Source organism: Erythrolamprus reginae, chromosome 1 (assembly GCF_031021105.1).
Source record: "Erythrolamprus reginae isolate rEryReg1 chromosome 1, rEryReg1.hap1, whole genome shotgun sequence".
NCBI classification, from domain to species: domain Eukaryota; kingdom Metazoa; phylum Chordata; class Lepidosauria; order Squamata; family Dipsadidae; genus Erythrolamprus; species Erythrolamprus reginae.
The window spans coordinates 169,706,124-169,728,573 of record NC_091950.1 but is presented as its reverse complement, the minus strand read 5'-3'; the positions used below and the strand labels follow the sequence as shown (position 1 = coordinate 169,728,573).

Below are 22,450 nucleotides of genomic sequence, written 5' to 3'. Positions count from 1 at the left end.
GCATGGTTTATAGTATGCTAAGAAAGGGCTAGCTGTCTAGAACATTACATTTTATAATGCTTCATTACAACTAAAACATGTTACCTTGAGAAAATGCATTAATCAATTAGGACATTTAATTGTATTAGAGTAAAAATAAATTTAATTGTACACTACATCACAAAAGTAATGACTTTTGTTCTAGTAATGTAGTGTACATTACTTTATTACTAAAGTAGTGTAGATTTTCCTTCATAAACTGAACAAGGAATAAAATTAATATGTTAATGATGATAAAAGTCACAGATAGATACAGTCATACTAAATAGTAATTTGCAATGACTATTTCTACAAAAAGCTAAATAGTGATCAACTTTTATTATGTTATTAAGATAAAGTAACTTATCTTTAAAAATTTAGTATAGTCATGGCAAAAAGAATATCTTTATTTATACATGAAAAATGCACAACATAGGCAGAATTAACATTTATTAAAGGATTTGTTTCTATTCCAGTTTCCTTCTGCCAGCTATTTAGTGTCCTTTTCATATTGGTAAAGGCTCATGAAATAGGCTTCAATTCACATTTCCTATGTCATTACTTCTGTGCCAGTTGCTATTTTAAGAGATCGTTATGCTGCTCTCTCACCATTCTCCAATTATTCCCAACCCATGATTTCTAAGGGGTATGCTTCTTCTTGGCTACAACCCTAATCAAATTATTTATGAGTTAGTTCTGTAAACTCTCTCTCTCAATCTCTCTCTCTCCCCCCCCCTTATTTCTTTCTGTCTGTCTCTCTCTCACACACACACAGTGCAATATTACAAAATTAGGTACTGTCTATCCAATAAAGGGCAGTCCAGTCGCAATCCTACTGAAATGCTCCGGTGGGGGGAGCACATGCATGTGCGTGCACTCCTTTGCCTTCCTGCGCATGTGCAGGACAAATTGGCTGCTGCTCAGAGCAGACAAAGCACCTCTCTGCCAAGCGACAACCTCCATCCTCCCTGCACAAGGAAGACCACCTCCGCCCGCCTCCTCCCTCATTCCATTCTGGACCACAACATCTTATCTGTGCAGAAGTGGACGAGGAGAAGGGAGGATCTCACTTAGCAGAGGGGCTCTCTGTCTGCTCCCCTTGCCCTCCAAGCAGCAGCCAATTTGTCCAGGGAGAGCGGCACCAGGCCAGCGAGATTCAGCTGCTGCACATACGCAGAAGCCAAATCTCACGTGTATGGTATGTGCACTGCCGGCAGTGATGGAGTTGCATGCGCAGCTCCATTTCCTCCAGTGGAATGGCATTCCAAACCGTCCCCACCCCTGGGTCTATCCCTCCTTTTTTAACAGTTTCTTCCCTCTTCTAGTAGAAATGCAGGAATAATTCTGTATCTATAAGTATAGGAAAATAACTGCACTGTATCTGTAACTCAAGGATCTTAGAGTACTCATATCTAATGCTTTACTGTATTTTTTGGAGTATAGTTTTGGAGGAGGAAAATAGGGGAGGGGGATATGCCTATCAGGTATTCATCTGGCTAGCATCCTTTGTCTGTTCAATTTCAGCACATTATTTTATTTCCTGGTTAGGACTTAAAAAAACCTTATTCGGAGAGAGTAACAATGAAAGTGTCTGCAAGTCAGTAAGAGCTGGGAACATCATTAGCATCTTGTTAGGACTAGAAAGAAACTTATTCGGAGCAAGTAGAGCAATGAAAAAAAAAACCCTGCAAAGATTTAGGGCTGGAAAAACATTATTCGGAAAGAGTAACAATGAAAGAGCTTGCAAGCCAGTAGGAACTAGGAAGATTGTTAGCACCTACTTAGGATTGAAAAATAAGCTTTGAAAAAGCTATATTCGGAGTATAAAACACCCATATTTTCACCCTCTTTAGGGAGAAAAAAGGTGCATCTAATACCCCCAAAAGTATGGTATTTGCCCAGTGTAACAGCATTGCCAAAAAGGCACTAAGAGTAGTCAATCTAATCTTTCATAGCTTCTTTTCTGGCAAAATTACACTGCTAGCTAGAGCATAAAAACATTAGCTAGACTAATTCTTGAATAAAGGTCACCTGTCTGGAACCAGCACTGTATATTGGACATTAATTCAATCAAAAGAGTCCACAAATATTTCAGGAGAAGAATCATCCGCTCTTCTGTTTGCAATAGAATATTTTATTCCACCAGACTTGAAATCTTGAGCTTAGACAACTTAGAACTTCACTGCCTTTGAACCAATCTAAATGTAAAATTATGTGCCAGAAGGACTATTTCAGCTTTAACCACAACAATATACAAGCACACAATAGACACAAACTGTAAGCTACTCCAAACTCGACTGCAAAAAATACGACTTCAGCAACAGAGTGATCAATGCCTGGAATTCACCATCTAGCTGTGATTTCTTCCCCAAACCCCCAAAACTTTATCCTTAGACTATCCGTTCCAAGGAGGTCTGTAAGGGTGTGCATAAGAGCACCAGCATGCCTAACCATCCCTATCCTGCTGTCATATTGTCCTTATTTATCTGTATTTACTTCATTTGTGTTTATACCCATACCTGCTATCTTCAAAATGTTTGATAAACAAATAAATAACATTAAAAAAACAAAATAGAATGGTTGCAATCACACAGAGTTATATTAAAACCATTCAACTGATAGTGTGATTGAATTTAACACTTACATAATTATTTATATAATTCTTAAACAATAATTTAGGTAATTTGTTAGTGACGCGTGTATCCATTTGTATTTACGACATGCTTATACATCATAGTTTTAAATATAATTTCTCATTTTATATGAACCTGCCCATTTCATAAGCTATAATCATTTAATGCAATGTTATTTTTCAATCTGCAAGGACAGATTCTTTCAGTCTATTAATGAAGTAGGATTCCTTTTTAATACCACTTTTTGAGGATATAGCAAGCAGATGGCATGCTTGTCTAATAGCAATAGTTCTATTCTTTCATACCGTGAAGTTAATACCACCTTATTTTTTTAATAAAAGCATTTCCATATATTCATTAGTCATACCTGCCAATGTACTTATTATCTTGTGACTGTCTCTCTCTTTCTGTATCCATCCATCCACACACTCACACATATACACACAGCATAATAAATGTTCCTATAGTCCAGAAATTTTTAAAAAAATCTTCTTATGACTTTTCTTATGAGAATATTCCTTTGGAAAATAAAAGCTGCAAAGTTGTCATCAAAATACAAGCAGTCACTTTCAACACACACTTTTATGAATTTCTGAATTCAGAATTTCTAATAATTCTGATAGTTGTTTCATAGTCTGTAAATCCTTTCCTTCCCCTCTCACATACACTTTTTGTTTTGCTTTCCACTTTCTGCCACTAAGATTCTTTTTCCTATGAAATAATTTGTTCTGGGATATTTTTTTAAATTTTTTCTCAGACTTAAAAAAACATACATAAATGAAAACTCATTTACCATCAATGCTTAACATACATAGAGAAGAACAGATATATCACCAATGCCTAGCCATATACTTTAAAAAATCTTGTTATATAGATCATTAATAAAACATCTTTAATTCATTTCAACAATATTTACTCCATCTAACAGCTTAACTAATAAAAGTAAAAAAAATGTATACAAGAAAAATAATATTATTTAAAAGAAACTAGTTTTAGTCTAAAAGAGAAAAAAGATTACACATTTTTTCCAATTCTAACCTTCATGTTCTTAAATCTTAAACTCCTCTAAGTATGTTTTACATAATTATCTAATGCTGCCTCCCTTTCTCTTTTTGTCAACCGGGTTTTTACAATCATATTTCTATTTCCTCTACATTACCTTCAAAATGATTATTTGTTTATCTATTTTTTCTTTTCAATCCATAAAATTTCCCCCAGATGTTATAAAATTCTGAATCTTCTTTAACTTTCATAGTAAGCCTATTCCTTTCAGCACAATCCATAATATTCCCTAGTACTTTTGTTAACCTCTCTGGCGACATATGCCATCTCTAAAACATCTTATATATATTCTCTTTAAATATTGTTGATTTTGTCATTTTATAATTCCTTTCCCATAATTGCTGCCACATATTCATATCTATTGTATGTCCTGCATGCTTCATCCATTTTATCATAGTGTCCTTCACTTGTTCAAATTCTAATGCAATAGACAGCAAATAGTTATAAAATTTCTTTATCAACTTTTTCTCTAGTCCAAATAAAACATCATCTAATTTTGTGGTTTCTAAATTCATTCTCTCTGTGTTAATATCTTCTTTATATCTTGCTTGTAACTGTATATTCATATACCAATCTATTTTTATGCCTTGCTTTTCTAATTGCTTGATAAACCACCTCTTATTCTTGCATCCTATAAGATTTTTAAATTAATCCTTGGTCTTTTCCCCTGTCAAATAAATTTCATCATTTTTTAATTAATCTCATTTTAAAAAGGTTTTATCAATTGTAATTGGTATTGTTGAAAATAGAAAGAGTAAACCTGGTAGTATGTTCATCTTAATTAATGCAATTCTGCCCATTAATGATAACTGGAGATTCTTCAATTTCTCAAAATCTTTCTCTATCTGTTTTTTAAGCTTTATATAATTATTTTCCTTGAGTATTGAACATCTTTCTGACATTTAGATCCCCAAATATCTTACTTTTTTCACTAACTGTATATCCAGAAGCTCTATTAGTTCCATTTTTTGACTTTTTATCATATTCTTTACAATCATTTTTGTCTTGTCTTTATTAATTTTTAATCCAGCAACCTCTCCGCATCTGTCTACAGTATTTGACATAAAAGTTTCAGTCCTGATAGAATTGGATCCTCAAGTATAAAAGCCAAATCATCAGCAAATGCTTGAAATTTATATTCTTCATTTCTAATTTTAAGTCCTATAATCTCCTTGTCTATTTTTATATTTCTATTTAATATATCTAATGTCAAGATTAATAACAGTGATAGTGGGCAGCCTTGTCTTGTTGCCTTAGTAATATCAATCTTATCAGTCATTTTTCCATTCATTATTATTCTTGCTGTTTGTTCATTATATATTGCTTCTATCACCTGAAGAAATTTTGCCCAAAGTCCATCCTATGAAATAATTTGTGATATTCTCTTATCATTGAAAATAAGACTGTTATTAAACAAAATTGTTACGTGATATTATTGTGTTATTGTTATTTTGTTTAGCATATAATGAACTTTCTACTTCTCTGTTACTTATTATATGTCATGCTATATTAAAAAAAATTGGAAGAAATCTGGTTAAAGAAGATTTGAAGTTACATGTGTATTTAAATTGGCAAGATTCTGTGATGCTTGTTCTCCTTTATATATATAATATGTATAATTTTTAGAAAGGACAATATTCTTCTAGAGTTGCATAATGTTCTTGAAGTATTAATGTTCAAAATTGTGGTGTTTCATGCATATTTTAAATGAAAAATTGATTATGTGCCATCCAATAGATGTCAACTCTTAGGAACTATAGATTTCCCCCCCCCCCCCATAAAAGTCAGAAAATGTGTACCACTAATTATTTTGCATGCTTTTTTCTTATATATTAATGATGATCTATTTGAAGATTTAAAAAAAAAAAAAAGTAATAGCAATCAAATTTTATCTCAAAAGCTTTAAACTAAGTTTAAAGGAATTAGATTTTATTTGAAGTTTAGAATGAAGCTGAAAGGTTGAGACATACCAGTATGGCACTTCTATCATCTCATTAGGAACATAGGAAATTGCTTTCAACCAGGGCAATTATTTGTTATTATTCCTCACTCTTGATGACCTAATCCCCTTGACAGTGTTAAATAGTGCATGCAAAGACAATAGTTTGCCACTCGATTAAGTGGAGATATTTCAGACAATTATATGTATGGGTTAAATTAATGTGAGTGAAGAAAAATGAAAAGATTTGAAAAAGAAGTCATTTAATCATAATGATCTATGTGTTTCTCAGTAAGCATTAGGCAATGCAGATTGTAAGTAGGTGCTGCTTTATAGCTTTTAATAAATGAATATATTAAAACTAAATACCTCACCCAATCTTGGAGACTCCTGATATTTACCTAGATCAACAGGAGACACGCTTCTCAAGAGGGCAGCTTGGCTTATTGGGTACCAAGAGAGCCACAGTCATGATTTGGGGTAGTAATAGTCAAAACTATGCTGAAATAATTACACTTCCAAAAGCATACCTTGACCCTAGAAAAAAGAAAGACTGGCAATATTCTAATTTAGAAGGGGGAAGGAAGACAAAATAAATCAGGTTTTCAGGATTTGTTACCACAGTCTATAGAGTAAATATAGTTCAATCAAACTGATGGAATCTGATTACAGACCTGGCCTAACTTGAAGGGCTGATAGAAAGACAGAACTTTCTTCTATGTGACTCCCAACATTTGGAAGCAGTGCCTCAAGAGATCTGTTTGACTCTTTATTCTCTAAGTGTTTAGGGAAATGATAACATCACCTCTGTGGCCAAATCTGTAATTGTAAAACTATTTTAATGATTGATTTTTAGTTTTAATTTAGTTGCATTTTTAATGTTTTCTACTATATTTTTAATCACTGTAAGCCCTCTTTAATGGTAGAATATAAAGAAGAATTTAGTGTAAATTCAATAATAAAATAAAATTTAAATCAAAGCTTTTATAAAAGTATTTAATCAGTTAAAACCTAGCACTAGGTTATGTAGCATGAAACAAGATGTTCATTTCAGGGATAATATTATCCAAAACTGTCATTTAATAAGGCTTTTTAATTTTTATTTTTAATTTGCAAACGTAAAACAGAAGTAATTGTTACTGTTATAATCCAGACTATAAATATAATCCATTTTGATCAGCTATTAACTGAAAGTAAATTCATTTTAAATTTGAAAACATTGTAAACCCCAGATGTTATTATTTAGCTAACTTTGATTACTTCTGTTTTGAAATATAAAACCATCTATTAACAAAGACCTTTATAATGGCTTGTATTTAGGTTTTGTTCTAATTTTATGATAATTAATCAAAAATGTTTATTATTAAATTAAATATCATATCTATGTCTATCTATCAAAAAGTATAATATTTGATACTCAGAAATACAATAATTTATGTAGAAAACTGTTGCTCTGAGTTAATGTTTTATTTTTATTTATTTTAGATGCCCTACAAATTGGTCAGGTACACAGTGTGAAAGGCCAGCTCCTAAGAGCAGCAAATCTGATAATATCAGTACAAGTAAGTTGTGTTTAATTAATACTCACATTTAAATATTATATGTTTAAAATTGTGGAGCTCACTGTCTTTATAATTTCTGCACTTATGCAGAATGGGAGGAGAGAAAAGGAATAAAGGTTCAATATGCAAGATAATTATTTAATAAGAAGAAAAAAAGAATGAAAGCTGTAGATTTGGAGAAGCAAAAATGGCAGCTTGAATATAATTGAAAATGAGGATATGAGGATCAGAGAAATTGTGGTCATATGGAAGAATTAGGATGGGCTAGGTCTATATCTAATTACTTGAATTTGACCCTTTTAATAAATATGAATTAAATTATGACTAAATCATCTTTCTGACTTCAGAGTTCAGCAATCAGTAATATTTAGTAATAAATAACATATAACACAAATTTGAGTAATCTGAATTAGCCCCACAGGTAACTTTCAAATCAGTAAAGGTTGAGTCTGGTGGCCTCAATTACGTAACCTTCAAACACACAAAATATGACTATGATATGTAGGGTGAGAGAGGTGTGTCTCATTCAATTATTTTCTGATAATTAATGGTCAAATATGTTTTTTTGTAATTTCATGTATCAAAGCAAAAACATGCATTCAAATCAGTGATGGGCTCCTACGGGAACGGTCAGGAACACAGTTCTGGTAGCAAAATTTGGAGCTCCACCCCAGAGCACCCAATTTGCACTGAAAGATGTTGAAACAAAATGCATAAGCCACGCCCACAGTGTGGTACTACAAATTTTGTAGCCCATCACTGATTCAAATGCATGAGAGTGCTCACATACAGTAGCATTATTTAAAATTTCCTAAACAGTTACACTTTTTCGTGGCATAGTGCTGCTTATTAGAAAGATATGTATTTGATGATAGTAATTGGAAATAGATTTTATGTGAAAGGGCCCTATATCCTCTGAATCACCTTTTTGCCTTTACATTCCAAGTGCTGCATTGCCTGATTTATTAACTTTCAAGAGCCATTTATGCTTGACATACATTTATGCTTGACAGATAGGATATTTTATTCTCTGTTTATGCTGTGTCATGACCACTCTCCTCTAATCGGGAGTCTCATGCTCTTCTATGACAAATTAATGAAATAGAAGATTAATTGACAGATTTATTCACAGAGGTAGGTTGATGAGAAGATTGTCAGATATAAACACAATGAATTTGATTTATTTAATACTTATTTTATTAAAAGGAGCCTTGAGTTGGTGTTTAGAAATAGGTAGGCAAACTATGGCAACAATATAATAAAGTAATTTAATATATTGAAACCTGATACGTTATACAACTCTTCAGATATTGTGCAGTATTTAATGTTATTAACTCATTTGTTTGTTAAAAGATGATACAATCGACACAGATGTATGTTTGATGATGTATTTTTCAAAGTTAGCTTTCCCAGTCTTAGCTTCATAGCCATGTTTCTATTATTTATTATAGGAAGCATTGCAATCATTGTTCCTTTGGTCCTCTTGGTGACTTTGATTACTACTTTGGTAATAGGTTTGCTCCTCTGTAAAAGAAAACGAAGGTAAGTATTTTTCTTCTTATTATTAAGCCTTTGCTAAGCTTTTGGCAAAAATCGCTTCATAGATATGGCAAAGAGGTTTCCACAAATTGGCACCTGCCTTATGAAGATCATTCTCCCTTAAGTGAGATTGTCTCCATTCATTTTAATTTTCTGTCACTCCCCCAAAATTTGATTTTATCATCAGTCCTGGAAATCCCAAAGGAATTGTGAGTTGCTGAACTGGCTCCATTGCTTTTAATATCTACTGACATCTCCCTGTTCTTTCATATTTTTTTTAGTGTTAACAGTTTTTATATTGCTGTTTTCATGGTTTTTTATTGTATGCCACCCACAGTTAGGTTTTGTGAGATGAGCAACAATACTGTTAAAATAAATAAATAAAGGGAACACTTAAATAACACATCCTAGATCTGAATGAATGAAATATTCTTAATAAATACTCTTTTTCTGTACCACGTTGAATGTGCACAAAAACATGTGAAATTGGTTGTCAATCAGTGTTGCTTCCTAAGTAGACAGTTTGATTTCACAGAAGTTTGATTTACTTGGAGTTATATTCTGTTGTTTAAGTGTTGCCTTTATTTTTTTGAGCAGTGTATATGAAGGATGGGTACGTCAGTGGAGGGACAAATGGATATAATGTTCAACTGAAAGGAAAATGTATTTTAATTTAGATTACTAGCTTGAAAAATTATCTTAGTTGTTTTATTATTGGATTATCACATGCTGTTTTTATCATTGCTGTTAGCCGCCCCGAGTCTACGGAGAGGGGCGGCATACAAATCCAATAAATAAATAAATAAAATAAATCTTCCCTTTATACAGTAGATTTTTCAGGCAGCGGGAACATAAAGTAAAGCACATATGAACATAAGAAGAGCCATGCTGAATCAGGCCAAAGCCCATTGAGTCCAGCATTCTGTGTCACACAGTGGCCCACCAATTGTCCATGGGGATCTTGAGCAGAAAGAGAAGGCAAGACCCTCCCTTTCCCCTGATCCCCAACAAATGGTACTCAAGGGAATCCTGCCCGCCTCAACCAACATAGAGGCGGCACATGGACATCTGTTTCAATAACCACCGATACAATTGGCATCCATGAATCTGTCTAATCCTGCCTTGAAGTTATCAAGGCTGACAGCTGTCATGACCTCTTCTGGAAGTGAATTCCATAAACCAACGACCCTCTGGGTGAAGAAATATTTCCCCTGATTTGTCCTCGCTTTCTTACCTATGAACTTTAGGAAGTGCCTGCTTGTCCTAGTATTGTGTGATAGAGAAAAGAATTTTTCTCTATCCATCTTTTCTATCCCATGCATGATTTTATACACTTCGATCAAGTCACCCCTTAAACGCCGTCTTTTAAGGCTGAAGAGACCAAGATGTTGCAACCTGGTATCATAAAGGAGGTGCTCCATTTCCTTTATCATTCTTGTTGCCCTTTTTTGCACCTTTTCTAGTTCCATTATATCCTTCTTGATGTGCGGTGACCAGAACTGTAAACAGTACTCCAAGTGTGGTCTCACCATTGATTTGTACAGAGGCAATACAACACTTACCGACTTATTTTTGATTCCCTTCCTAATCATGCCAAGCATGGAATTTGCTTTTTTTTTTACTGCTGCTGTGCACTGGGTTGACATCTTCATTGAGCTGTCCACCAAAACCCCAAGATCCCTTTCTTGGGTTGTCTCAGAAAATTTGGTCCCCATCAGTTGGTAGGTATAATTGGGGTTCTTTGCCCCGATGTGCATAACTTTGCACTTGTTTAGTTTAAAATGCATTTACCACTTTGTTGCCCACTCACTCAATTTTGAGAGATCCTTCTGGAGCTCCCGACAATCAGTTTCACTTTTCACTACCCAGAACAATTTACTGTCATCAGCAAACTTTGCTACCTCACTATTTACTTTTACTTCCAGATCATTAATGAATAAACTAAAAAGTAAAGGTCCCAAAACTGAACCTTGGTGTACACCACTTCTCACTTCTTTTCATCCAGAGAATTGTCCATTTATTGCCACCTTTGCTTCCTACAATTTAGCCAGTTAGCAATCCAGGACAAAAACTGTCCTCTAATCCCATGGCTGAAGAGCTTTTTTAGGAGCCTTTAGTGAGGGACTTTGTCAAAAGCCTTTTGAAAGTCAAGATATACAATATCAACTGGGTCCCCTTTATCTATGTGTTTATTTACACCCTCAAAGAATTCTAACATGTTAGTAAGACATGATTTGCCTTTGCAGAAACCATATTGATTATCTTTCAGCAATGCCTGTTTTTCTATGTGCCCAGTAATTTTATCTTTAATAATGGTTTCCATCACTTTACCTGGAATTGAGGTTAAACTGACTGGTCTATAGTTTCCTGGATCACCTCTGGATCCTTTCTTGAAGATCGGGGTTATATTTGCCTCTCTCCAATCCTCAGCTACAGTGCCTGATCTTAGAGAAAGATTATATATTTTAGCTAGAAGTTCAGCAATTTTACACTTGAGTTCCTTGAGAACTCTAGAGTGAATGCCATCTGGACCCAGCGATTTGTTGACCTTTAGTTTAGACAGGTATGCAAGAACATCTTCCTTGTTTATCTCTATCTGGTTTAATTCTTCTAATTCCCTCCCTGGGAAAACTAATTCAGTGGCAGGCAAATGCTCTCTATCCTCCTCGATGAAAACGGAGGCAAAGAAGTCATTTAGTCTCTCAGCAATTTCCTTGTCTTCTCTGATTATCCCCTTCTGACCATTGTCATTGAGTGGTCCAACTGTTTTTCTGGTTGGGTTCCTGCTTCTGATGTACAGCTTGTCTGCAAGGAAAAATATTACATTGGCAAAAGATATGAACAGAGATTAAACAGAGGTGTTTTTTTAAAGTATTTATTAAATTGATAAATTGATATGGCAGTTAAACACCTAATGAATGCATCAAACAGGCATTTGAAAATAGAATCATCATTATGAAGAGAGTTATGAAATCCATGAAATGAATGATGTTACTCTGGGATACTTGTGAAATAGGGGGGAAAACTTCTTAAAACCAAACTTCAAGGAACTGCCATGGAGAAAGGGAATGAATTTTCTGTCAATATTATCATTGAACGAGCATTTGTATAAGTAGCATGTAAATATTTGCATTTCCCTCCGCAATATAGACATAGCTTGGGAGTTTTTAGGATAATATTTTAACATGCATTATTTTATACAGCTTTATTTTCTATTTTCTTCTTATATATTGTAGGACAAAAACCATCCGACGACAACCAATAATAAATGGAGGAATCAATGTAGAAATTGGAAACCCATCATACAACATGTATGAAGTGGGGCATAATCACAATGAGAGGAATCTTTCAGAGTTCACATTAAATCGAGAAAAGGTAAATCAAATATCTGTTACTTTGATTTCTCAGTCATGCTTCACAGCAGTGAACTGCTGATCTAGAATAAGATAGAAAACTGCCTACACGTGAATAGAAGGACTCTTTTGGTAATGGGAGAATCTATGGTCCAGCAGAGGCTTTTTGTTCTATCCTAGCTCCCAAACATGACAAGCTCTTTGCAGTAACAAAACATTGTCTTTATTAGGAGTGCCAGCAGCCACTCTCTCACAGAAGGTTATGATGTTTCTAAGTCCTTTGTAAAGTGATGTTCGCTCCCTTTCCTCTTGAACTGTCCCAACACAATAGGAGTCTCTTTCTTTCTTTTTCCACACTTGCAAAGGAAGTCCTGGAAGATAGCTCTTTCACTTTCTTCCAGCAGCACACACACACACACACACACACACACACACACACAACTGGGGTGGGGGGGAAGAGAAAGTACTGCAGATTCTAAGAAGAATTCTGATAATTTCCAGACAGGATTTGGAAGTGCAGATTATCCATGGCTGACTGGCAGGAAGATGAATAGTTATCTGCCACATGTATTCATCTCCTCCCCCTGCCTTTTATCCCCAGAGCTAGAGTGGGGCTTTGCTAGCAACTGTGGTTCTTCCATTCCAAGGAGGGCCCATATATTTCCACTCCTCTCCCCATCTTTGCCTTCTGTGCATCAGCGCATCAGGCACTAGATCCAGCTGTTCCTCCTCTTCCTCATCAGCCACCTTCAGACCTGGGAGATGTTGACTCTCTATCTGAGGGCTAATGAATGGCCTGGGCTCTGCCTCTGTTTCTATTTCTGACAACTCCATTCCCTCTTCCCTCTCGGAGCTCTCAGTTTGCCTTGATGCTGGCCCTGACTTACACATCACCTCCTCATCTGATTCAGCTGCCAAAGGGGCTGGCGGGCAACAGGCCACAACACTTTTACTGATGGAAGGGCCACCGGCAGAATAACAGAGTTGAAAAGTAGTCTTGGTGAATCTTCTAGGTTAGTAACCCCTGCTTAATCAGGAAACCCTATACCATTTCAGCAAAGTGGCTGTCCAATATCTTCTTTAAAAATCTCTAGTGTTGGAACATCCAAAACTGCTGAAGGCAAGGCATTTCACTGATTAATTGTTTTGTCAGGAAATCTCTCTCTAGTTCTAGGTTGTTTCTCTACTTGATTAATTTCCATCCACTGCTTCTTGTCCAGATTTCATGTGCTTTACAGAATAGTTGACCCTCACTTCCTTGTGGCAGGCCATAAGATATTGGAAAAGCCAGTAAAGGGCAGCCATTTGTGTCCCTACTGCAACGCTCGGGGGGGGGACCGTGTGTGGAGGTGCATGCCCACCTTCAATTTCCTGTGCATGCGCAGAATCGTGGCCAGAAGCAGTCCTACCCAGGAACCACATCATGTCCCTGAAGTTCTATGGGTCTCCATTTAACCCTGCTGTTCTGTTTGAGTCTGTGCAACATGAAATTGAAGTTTGAGACCCTGTAAAAAAATTTCCCTGCATTTCTGAAACTTGATATTTCATGACTTTTCATCATTTCAGGGGTTCTCTCTATGATAATTTTTTTGGGGGGGGGCTTAGTTTTTGCTGGGGGAAAAAGTCACACTTGTACTGTTTACGAGTCTTTTTGACTCGCACCGAAAATTCTTTATTTTAAGTGCTTATATTTGGTCAATTTGAAAATTTCTTACCAAATTTAGTAAAATTGTACGTTGTTTGTAGGCAAAACTATCTATAAATGGGAAAAAAATTCACAAAAAAGGGGGCGGGGCAGGCTTTTATGAGCAAAATATACCAATAAGCATTATTTTTTTATTTCATTTTTTATTTCATTGTGTGCATATATGTTCAGCCTAGTTTTCAAGGGAAAGAAGTTTTCAAATTGACCAAATATAAGCACTTAAAATAAAGAATTTTCGGTGCGAGTCACACAGACTCGTAAACAGTACAGTATAGTGGTTTTGAACAGAGCAACAGGGTTGCTAAAGAACTCTGGGAAAGTTGATGACAGTCACAATTGCTGGAAATTTCCTCCCTCCACTCCTTTTTTTGGGGGGGGAGGGGATAACATCAAAGAAACATTTTTTTTCCAAAATGAGGGGAACAAGCAATCATAACAAAATAACACAGTTGGAAGGGACCTTGGAGATCTTTTGGCCCAACCCCTGCTTAAGCAGTAAACCCTACAGCACTTCAGACAAATAGTTATCCAACATTAAAAATGTCCAATTGGAGCACCCACAAGTTCTGGAGACAAGTGTTCCACTGATTAATTGTTCTACTCCCTCTTCTTTGTGGCAACATCTGAGATATTGGAACATTTAATTAAACTAGACATACCGAGTTCCTGCAATTGTTCTACATATGTTTTAGCCTCCAGTCCCCTAATCATCTTTGTTGCTCTTCTCTGCACTCTTTCTAGAGTCTCAACATACTTTTTACGTCGTGGCGACCAAAACCTAGTGCAGTATTCTAAGTATGGCCTTACCAAAGCATTATAAAGTGTATTAGCACTTCACGTGATCTTGATTCTATCCCTCTGTTTATGCAACCTAGAATTGTATTGCCTTTTTTGTTAGCTTCTGCACACTGCTGAATCATATTTAAATGATTGTGCACTAGGACTCCAAGATCCCTCCCACAGTTACTATTGTTTAACAGGGTGCCACATATTCTGTACCGGTAAATTTTGTTTTTCTTGCCTAAATGCCTGACTAAAAACCTTACTTTTTTCACCATTGAATTTAATTTTGTTAAATAGCGCCCAGTGTTCAAGTCTGTCGAGATTCTTCTGTGTCTTGAGCCTATCTTTGCCCCTTTTTTTGAAGATGAGAACTACATCAGCCCCCTTCCAGTCCTTTGGCAATTACCTGGTGCTCCAGGATCTTAGAAAGATATAGTTCAGTGGTTCTGAGATCTCGTCTGCAAGTTCCTTCAGAACCTTGGGGTGTAATCCATGTAGTCCTGGTGATTTGAACTCATCTAGGGTAGATATGTGTTCATTTATCATTTTCTTCCCTATTTTAACTTATGTTCCTAATTTGTTTTTGTGGTGTTATTTTTGATAGGTTGGATGGGGGTTTTTTTCTTTATGTAAAGACAAATGCAAAAATCAGTTAAGTAGTTCTGCTTTCTCCCTGTTGCTTGTCACCCTCTTGCCACTTTCTCCCAACAATGGACCAATTGTTTCCTTAACCTTTTTCCTGTTGTTAACATGTTGGAAGAAGCTTTTTTGTTGTTATTTTTTACTTTTGTCACAAGCCTTTGTTCATTGTGAGCCTTAGCTTTCCTCACTTTACAGGCTCAATATTTGCTAATATTCTGCCTTAGTTATTTGCCTCTTTTTCCACATTTTATACTTGTCTTTTTGTCTTTCAATTTATCAGAGAGTTCTTCTTACAGCCACACTGGTTTCTTTTGAGAACTGTTATTTTTCTTCTTCATTGGTATTTTGCTAAACTTTTCCAGGAAGTCGCAAGGACCTGGCTTTTTTTCCGGCAGGCCTGGGATTAGGAATGACTGAGTGTATTTTGGGGGCTTTTATGTATTTTATATTAATTGTTGTTTTCATTGCCTTAATATTACATTAGTAACCATCATTATTTTTAACCACCCAGAGAGTCCTATTGGAATTGGGCAGCATATAAATTTAAGTAAATAATGATGATGATGATGATGATGACGATGTAACATATTTTTGCTGATAATGAAAAGGAAGGGAGACTACTATTTCAGGCTTCTTTGCCCTCATCAGGTAGCCACACCCTTACTAGGATTTGAACCTGGGGCTCTGCCTTGTAAGGCAGGGGCCTTAGCCTCTAGACTACAGGCTCATCTCCTGTACCAGCTTGTACCTGATTCATCTCTATGAATTCCTGAAAGATAGGCCTTCCTTAATACAAAACTATGTTATGCCATTCCAAACAGTGGCTGAGTAATGGATCAGATATAATGGCATTTTTTAATCAGTAAAGTATGAACAATACTATACTTGGTTTTCTTCCTACATCCTTCACAAAATGAAAAATAACTTGATCCCATTATGTTTTCAGTATGAATATCTTCTTAAATGTAATCTAAGTAATCTAAGAAAAAGCTCTTTTATTTTGTTTGTTTCTGTAAGTGGAAAAAAATTACAGCATGTGTTTTCCCTCACTATTTGCTCACTTAAATTTCAGAATGGAGGGGGGAGAGGTATTATTTTAAAATCAGAAACTAAATTTTGAAACATGTTTTATTGAATGCAGGGCAGATACATAGGGGGAGGTACCACAGTCTTCAAGCTCCCCCATACGGCACCACCCATCTACCTAAACTCTGATCTGAAAGGACCTCTAACAGCAGGGGTGAGAAACAATAATTTATTTTCCATCTTCATTCTATCACAGTGCTCTTCCAATAGTTACAAATGTTTCTACACTTTCTCACATATATGTCAGAAATATTGACTGAATATTTTTTTTTCATATTAACTAGATCTACCATATTTAGGCAACATATTCTTGTTGCCTTTTGAGGAACGAAGTAGATATGGGAATTTAATTACGGAAATTTAATTAAATGTACGTTATGTATGTTTGCTTTATGTAGAATAATAAGGATATCACATGTGGGTTGCAAAAAAATTGAGATGGCCTCTAGACTCTGTTGTGATTCCGTCTGAGGCCCCTCAGGGAACGGCTGATCCTCTGCCGGCTTCCTGCTCAGAGGGGGAGGATGAGGAACAGGAGGTTCAGGCAGACGGGGAGGAGGAATCTCAGGCTGAGGGAGAGGGAGGACAGCCAGAGTCCCCCTCGGGGGAGCTCTCCCCAGCAAGCAGCCTGGATTCCTTAGATGAAAATGCACAAGCAATCATAGATCTCCGGCAGAGAAGAGCCACACAACGAAGGGGACAATTAGCCAGGTACTTTCAGCACTAAAGAGGCAACAGCTGGGTTTGGGTGTGGTGCTCTCTGGAAAGGCTGAAAAGGCAGACCCACCCTTCCTGGCTTGTGGAGTATTATCTTTGGGAGTCCTGGGACCTGGCTGTGATCTTTGGCGTCTTGGAATTCTGGTTTGTGACTTTGAATACTGAAACCTTGGGGGAAAAAGGTGTGGGTCTTATTCTCTACAGTGGTGGGTGTGCCAGCAAGAAGTCTGCTGTATTGTCTGGCCATCAGGACTCTGCTGTGAAGTCTCATAGCCTGCCTGTTGGGAAGAACAGGTTTTTCTCTGTGTTTATTTTTCAAACTATAAAGTGCTTTTGCTTTTACCAGCGTGTCTGGCTGCTTTTTCCAGTTGGTGTTGAAGTCTGGGGGCACCCAGACAGAACAGACTCTAGCTAAAATGAATTGATACGTCTATTATTTTGCATAATACAAACTTACTCAACTTACACATTAACTATATTCCCATAATTAACATCACATCTATTTTATTGCTCAAAAGGTAATAAGAATATGCCATGGCACACCAGTTTATAGTTTGGTGATATTTTGCTATGCAGCTTTAGTAGTGATTTTCTCCCACAGTCAAAACATACCAATTACTGTCTATAATATTGGAAGGGTGTGCTGAATTTAGTTTCATATAGCTTTTCATTTTTCATTTCTTAACAGAAATATTCTTCCTTCAGGGCAAACAATGTCAAAACTTAGTTCTAAAAAGATATCAGACCTGTGTAAGATGAAAAGAAGAAAAGAGCAGAACTCTTTCTTCTTCAGGTTCTCCATATCTACCCATATTCCCATCTGAACAACAAACAATGTTGACTCTATGGTTGCCATAGAACTCCCAGTTTTGTGATTGATGGATACCGTAATTCTCCAGAATACTCCTTTTTGGATTCTAACTTTGTCTAATACTGGCTCAACCTTTTCCAAAGGCTTAATATGGAAGAACATATCTTACATTGGCAAGATTATCTTCCATTGTAGTTTCATGGAAAGAAATATGAAAAGTCTGTGGACTTCTTGGATGTTCTCTCAGAGAAGACATGATGGCAGTCCAAAAGCATTTGAACCTTACATGTTCATAAATATGTGCTTTGTTTTGATAGAATTTCATGAACACAATATATCCAATTTTAAAAAGATAGATGCACTGAAATCACATTCAAAATATGTTTTCAAATAAGGCAATGAAATATTAATTTCTCAGTTTATTCATTTGCATCCATTATCTTTAAAAAATATGTTGAAAATCTTTGAACTGTTTTAAATATGAGTGATGTTGTTATTAACCATCCTAATTGGCAAAGATGCATATATTTATACCCATTTTTCATGTGTGTTACATGATTTCTGTAACTGAAACTCATTTTTCATGAATTTAATTCTGAATTTTATATTCAACTCTTCTTCATAAAAAAATGCTAGATTGGTTTTTTTTACAAAATAAAGATTGGGTGATTGGAATAATGTAAGGGACTTTGTTATGTTTTTATGCTGAGCTTCTCGGACCATGAATTATTGTATTTCAGCCAATTTTATACTGCATAAAACCCATTAAGAATACACCTTAATTCTGTGCATATTTAATAGTACTTATTCTTTAGTATGAATACAAGGGAAAGTAGGACTGGTTACATGTGACAATAATGACAATAATTGAGTTTGAAGACTAAAAATGTGAATTCAATCATGAATTCATGCTATGAATCTTTCCAATATAGCTCTCAGCGGGCTGAAAAGCAGGATGACCTTTGTTTATCTCAGTGTTTGAATCATGAGTGTCTGAATAAAGAATATGAAGCAATTTGTGGCAGACCTGTAATCTGAAATTCTGGCTAGGTTTATGATTGAAAAAAGACCACATCAGCAAAATATTTTTCAGAAGCCAATTCATTTACTTGACCAGGTGCAATTTCAATAAATCTTAATTTTTATGGTATCAGATATTGTATTCTAAAGCATAGAACAGAATTATTTCAACTATGCAACTAGCTAAATCCTTTTGAACAGTACAGTTAGAGAAATGTACAATATATACAGACCATAAAATAAGAGTAAACAAATAGCTAAACTGAGCCTCACCAAAATCCATCATGTCCTCCATTTTGTTTTTAGAAATCTAAATTAGAACATGAATATTGGGGGGGGGGGGGGTGTATTCCCCATCAGCTTGTATTAGGAGCTACAGTATATTGTCTCTGTTTCTGTAGGGGATTGGTAGCTATCAGAGCCAATACGTATTGTATTTATGCTTCACAAAATTATTGTCAATAGAAACAAACATTTAGAACAAAATGCAATGTTTCATAAATTAAACATAAATTCACATCTTTCATGTTCTTCACCATGAAGCCCTTTGTTTCCCCTGAAAATCTATTTGAGAAGGTTGAAGTCGTAAGTTTCAAAGGTGCAATAAACAAGGTAAATTACTTCATATTAGGCAGAGGAATGTTGTAGCAGTCACATTAAACTCTTGAATTTACAATTTCCCTTCTCACTGCAGTATAGTTGCACAGTCTATAAGTTCTATTGATTCCCCAAACAGGAATTTTTAGTGGTACTCAAGTTGAAGGGAGATATAGGCAAGGAGAAAGTTTAATTATTCAAGCCCTTTGCACAATATTGGATTTTACCAACATAATTCAAATAAAAATTGCTTTTCCATCTGCTCTTTGTATCATCACTTGGCCCTTTCATGCACATTGCCCTTTTTTTGCTTTTCTGCTATACTTCTAACAATAGCCCTCTGGTAAGGGAAAAACTCTATTTGAACATATGCCCTTGTAAGTCTAAATGCACTAAGTTTAAACTTTGCACATAATATTAATGGATACAAATATATACAGTAGTCCAAAGATAGCCATAACATTGTCTGTTGATGTTAGTTGCTTCTGTTTCTCTATTTTATTTAATAGTAGCTTGGTGATACAAATGCTAATTCCAGATTTATCTAACAACAGAACTTGGGTTTAAAATAAACCATTATAAGTATCTTGGAAGTTAAACCATCACTGTTTTGGCTTGGTAAAGATTAAACATTGCCCTTTATGTTTTAATAGCTTGTTTCAAGCTTCAATCGACATCTAGATAGGGAAAGGAGCTCATCTAGATCCCTCTCCGTTTATTACTTTTTACATAGCTGGTGTTTTATTAATATCTCTGCTAGGGAATTGAATAAATTTATTTAATCGACTTCCAGATAAGAATCCTCTGGGACTTGTCAAGCATTAACAGTCATTCATGGTCCATAAAGGAAGAGTATGTCTACTGTAAAGCAAAGCAAATAATCAGCTGGAACATTTATGATGTTCCCCTCTTCTGCTCCAGATAAATTTAGGTTCTCCCTTGTTGTATGTCATCATCGATGTACAAAGGGTCTCAGATGAAATATTATAACAGCCTCTATTTCTTGGCTTAAAAATAACCCCTTAGTGTTTTATGATGTTTTATTTATTTATCAAATTTAGATAAATAAATGCATGTCATATTCCTTTTCTGATAAGCATTTACTCAGGGGACTTACAACAGTCTAAATAACAATATGTTTGTCTGTTTTCAGCCAACAAATTATTCGAATCCAGTATATGCAAAGTTATACATGGATGGACAGAATTGCCGAAACTCCTTAGCAAGCATGGATGAAAGGAAAGAACTTCTTCCAAAGAAAATAGATATTGGCATAAGGGAGACTGTGGCATAATCCACTGTAATCTTTTGTATACTGTATAAATGTATAAAATATAAGGATTACTTTTCTATGTACCAACAGTATTATAATTGTTTTGGCATCAGCATTACCTCTGGATATTTTTTCAATTTGGTTGGTGGTTATCTGGGTCTTTCTTTTGCTGATGACTTGACTGACCATTTGTATGGTATTTTTATGAAGAAAAAAAACCTGCACTACCGTACAATTTGCAACAATGCTGCTGATATAACACACTCTGAATTTGTTAAAAATTTGAAGAAATTCTTTGTAGTGTGAATATGGGCAATCTATTTTGTATGAATTTTTCCTTTGGTTTTACTTAATCTACTGAAGACAATATCTGCACTTTTCCATTATATGGTCTGAAGACTGTAGTACAGTGTGTGAATTCGTTTTTGTTTCAGATAGTGGAAGTATGATTGGGTTGTTTACTCTCTTCGTGCTCATTAGAAATTCACTTCAGAACCTTAAAACTATAGAGGAGCTAATTTCACAATTAAACATAACTTGCTTTTCCAATTAGCTTTAGGTTGCAAAGAAGCTATGAGTACTATAGAAAACATCTAATGGCCTGCATGAGCACAGATTATTCCGTTTTGGAGATTCAGTGATTGTCCAAGCTATACTAAACATATATACCATGTAAAAATTCTTCATATTTAGCAAAATCTTAGTGAACTTAGTGATATACCACTTGCAAGTGGTGAGACCTTAACAGATGTGTGAAAAGGCCTCTTCTGCAGTCCTGAACACTTGGATCCTAAGAGGGCATTGTCATGCCTGCACACAACTTTATGCATTTCTTTAATCAGTCACAAACACACTTTGTGTATGATGAGTTTTCCTATGTTGTCAGGAGAGCAAAAAGCCATAAGCACATTCATGGAGAACCAGATTCTTAGGAGGAGGGAGGAAACTCAACCCTTTCACAGAAACATTACAGCAAACAAGTCTTCATTCTTTTGTATCAGTCAACACATTTATTTAAAAACAAGTGTGGATAAATTTTAAAATTTCTTCAACAAACCTCAAGATCACATTCTCAATTATGGAGAGTGTAAAAATGTAATCAGTTTCCAGCACTTTCTCTGGTATTAGCTTATTTTATGTTGTTATGAAGAATAAAAAGAAAAAAACAAAATGAATACAATATTTGCCTTTTTTTAATTGTGACAGAAAGATGTCATACAATTTGTTTAGGGTGTTAAAAGATAACCACCCAAGGAATATTTTCTAAACACTTTAAGGCACAAAATATTTCTCACACTGATATTCAGAGAACTAGAGGGCTTTTCATTCCTCGGCTACATGTTGCTGATTTTAGCTGTCATAATCTATTAATCTAACAGATTAAATACGTTTGTGGTGGCTCTATTCCCTTTGTACAAACATTGCAAAAATAACAACTGTTTTATAAGAGAATTTTTGTTGTATTCTGTGCATGCATACTACCTATTTCTAAACTTTGCCATGTTGAGGCCTTTATTAAAAAACAACTTGATTCAAGTAAATACAAGTGCAGTTTTGCTTGAACAATATTATGCATATTTTGCAAAACTTTTCAGTTTCTCAGTTTAAAACTGTTTGATTCTTAATTTCATTTCACTTGGTTAAAATTTAAAAGTGTCATGCTGCCTATATTTCTAGGTGTTATATATCTCTAAAAATATTGGCTTCCTT

General features: G+C 35.2%; 1 protein-coding gene across 1 annotated transcript in view; it reads left to right on the top strand.

Moving 5' to 3' along the window:
- Positions 1-21,911, top strand: part of LRP1B (LDL receptor related protein 1B) — a 1,143,506-nt gene extending 1,121,595 nt beyond the window's left edge. Inside the window, exons 88-92 of the mRNA XM_070731453.1 lie at positions 7,138-7,214; positions 8,666-8,756; positions 11,990-12,128; positions 16,378-16,476; positions 20,621-21,911. Coding sequence (XP_070587554.1) covers positions 7,138-7,214; positions 8,666-8,756; positions 11,990-12,128; positions 16,378-16,476; positions 20,621-20,761 — 547 coding nt within the window. The 3' untranslated portion in view covers positions 20,762-21,911. The remainder of the gene's footprint in view (positions 1-7,137; positions 7,215-8,665; positions 8,757-11,989; positions 12,129-16,377; positions 16,477-20,620) is intronic.
- Positions 21,912-22,450: the final 539 nt, after the last annotated feature.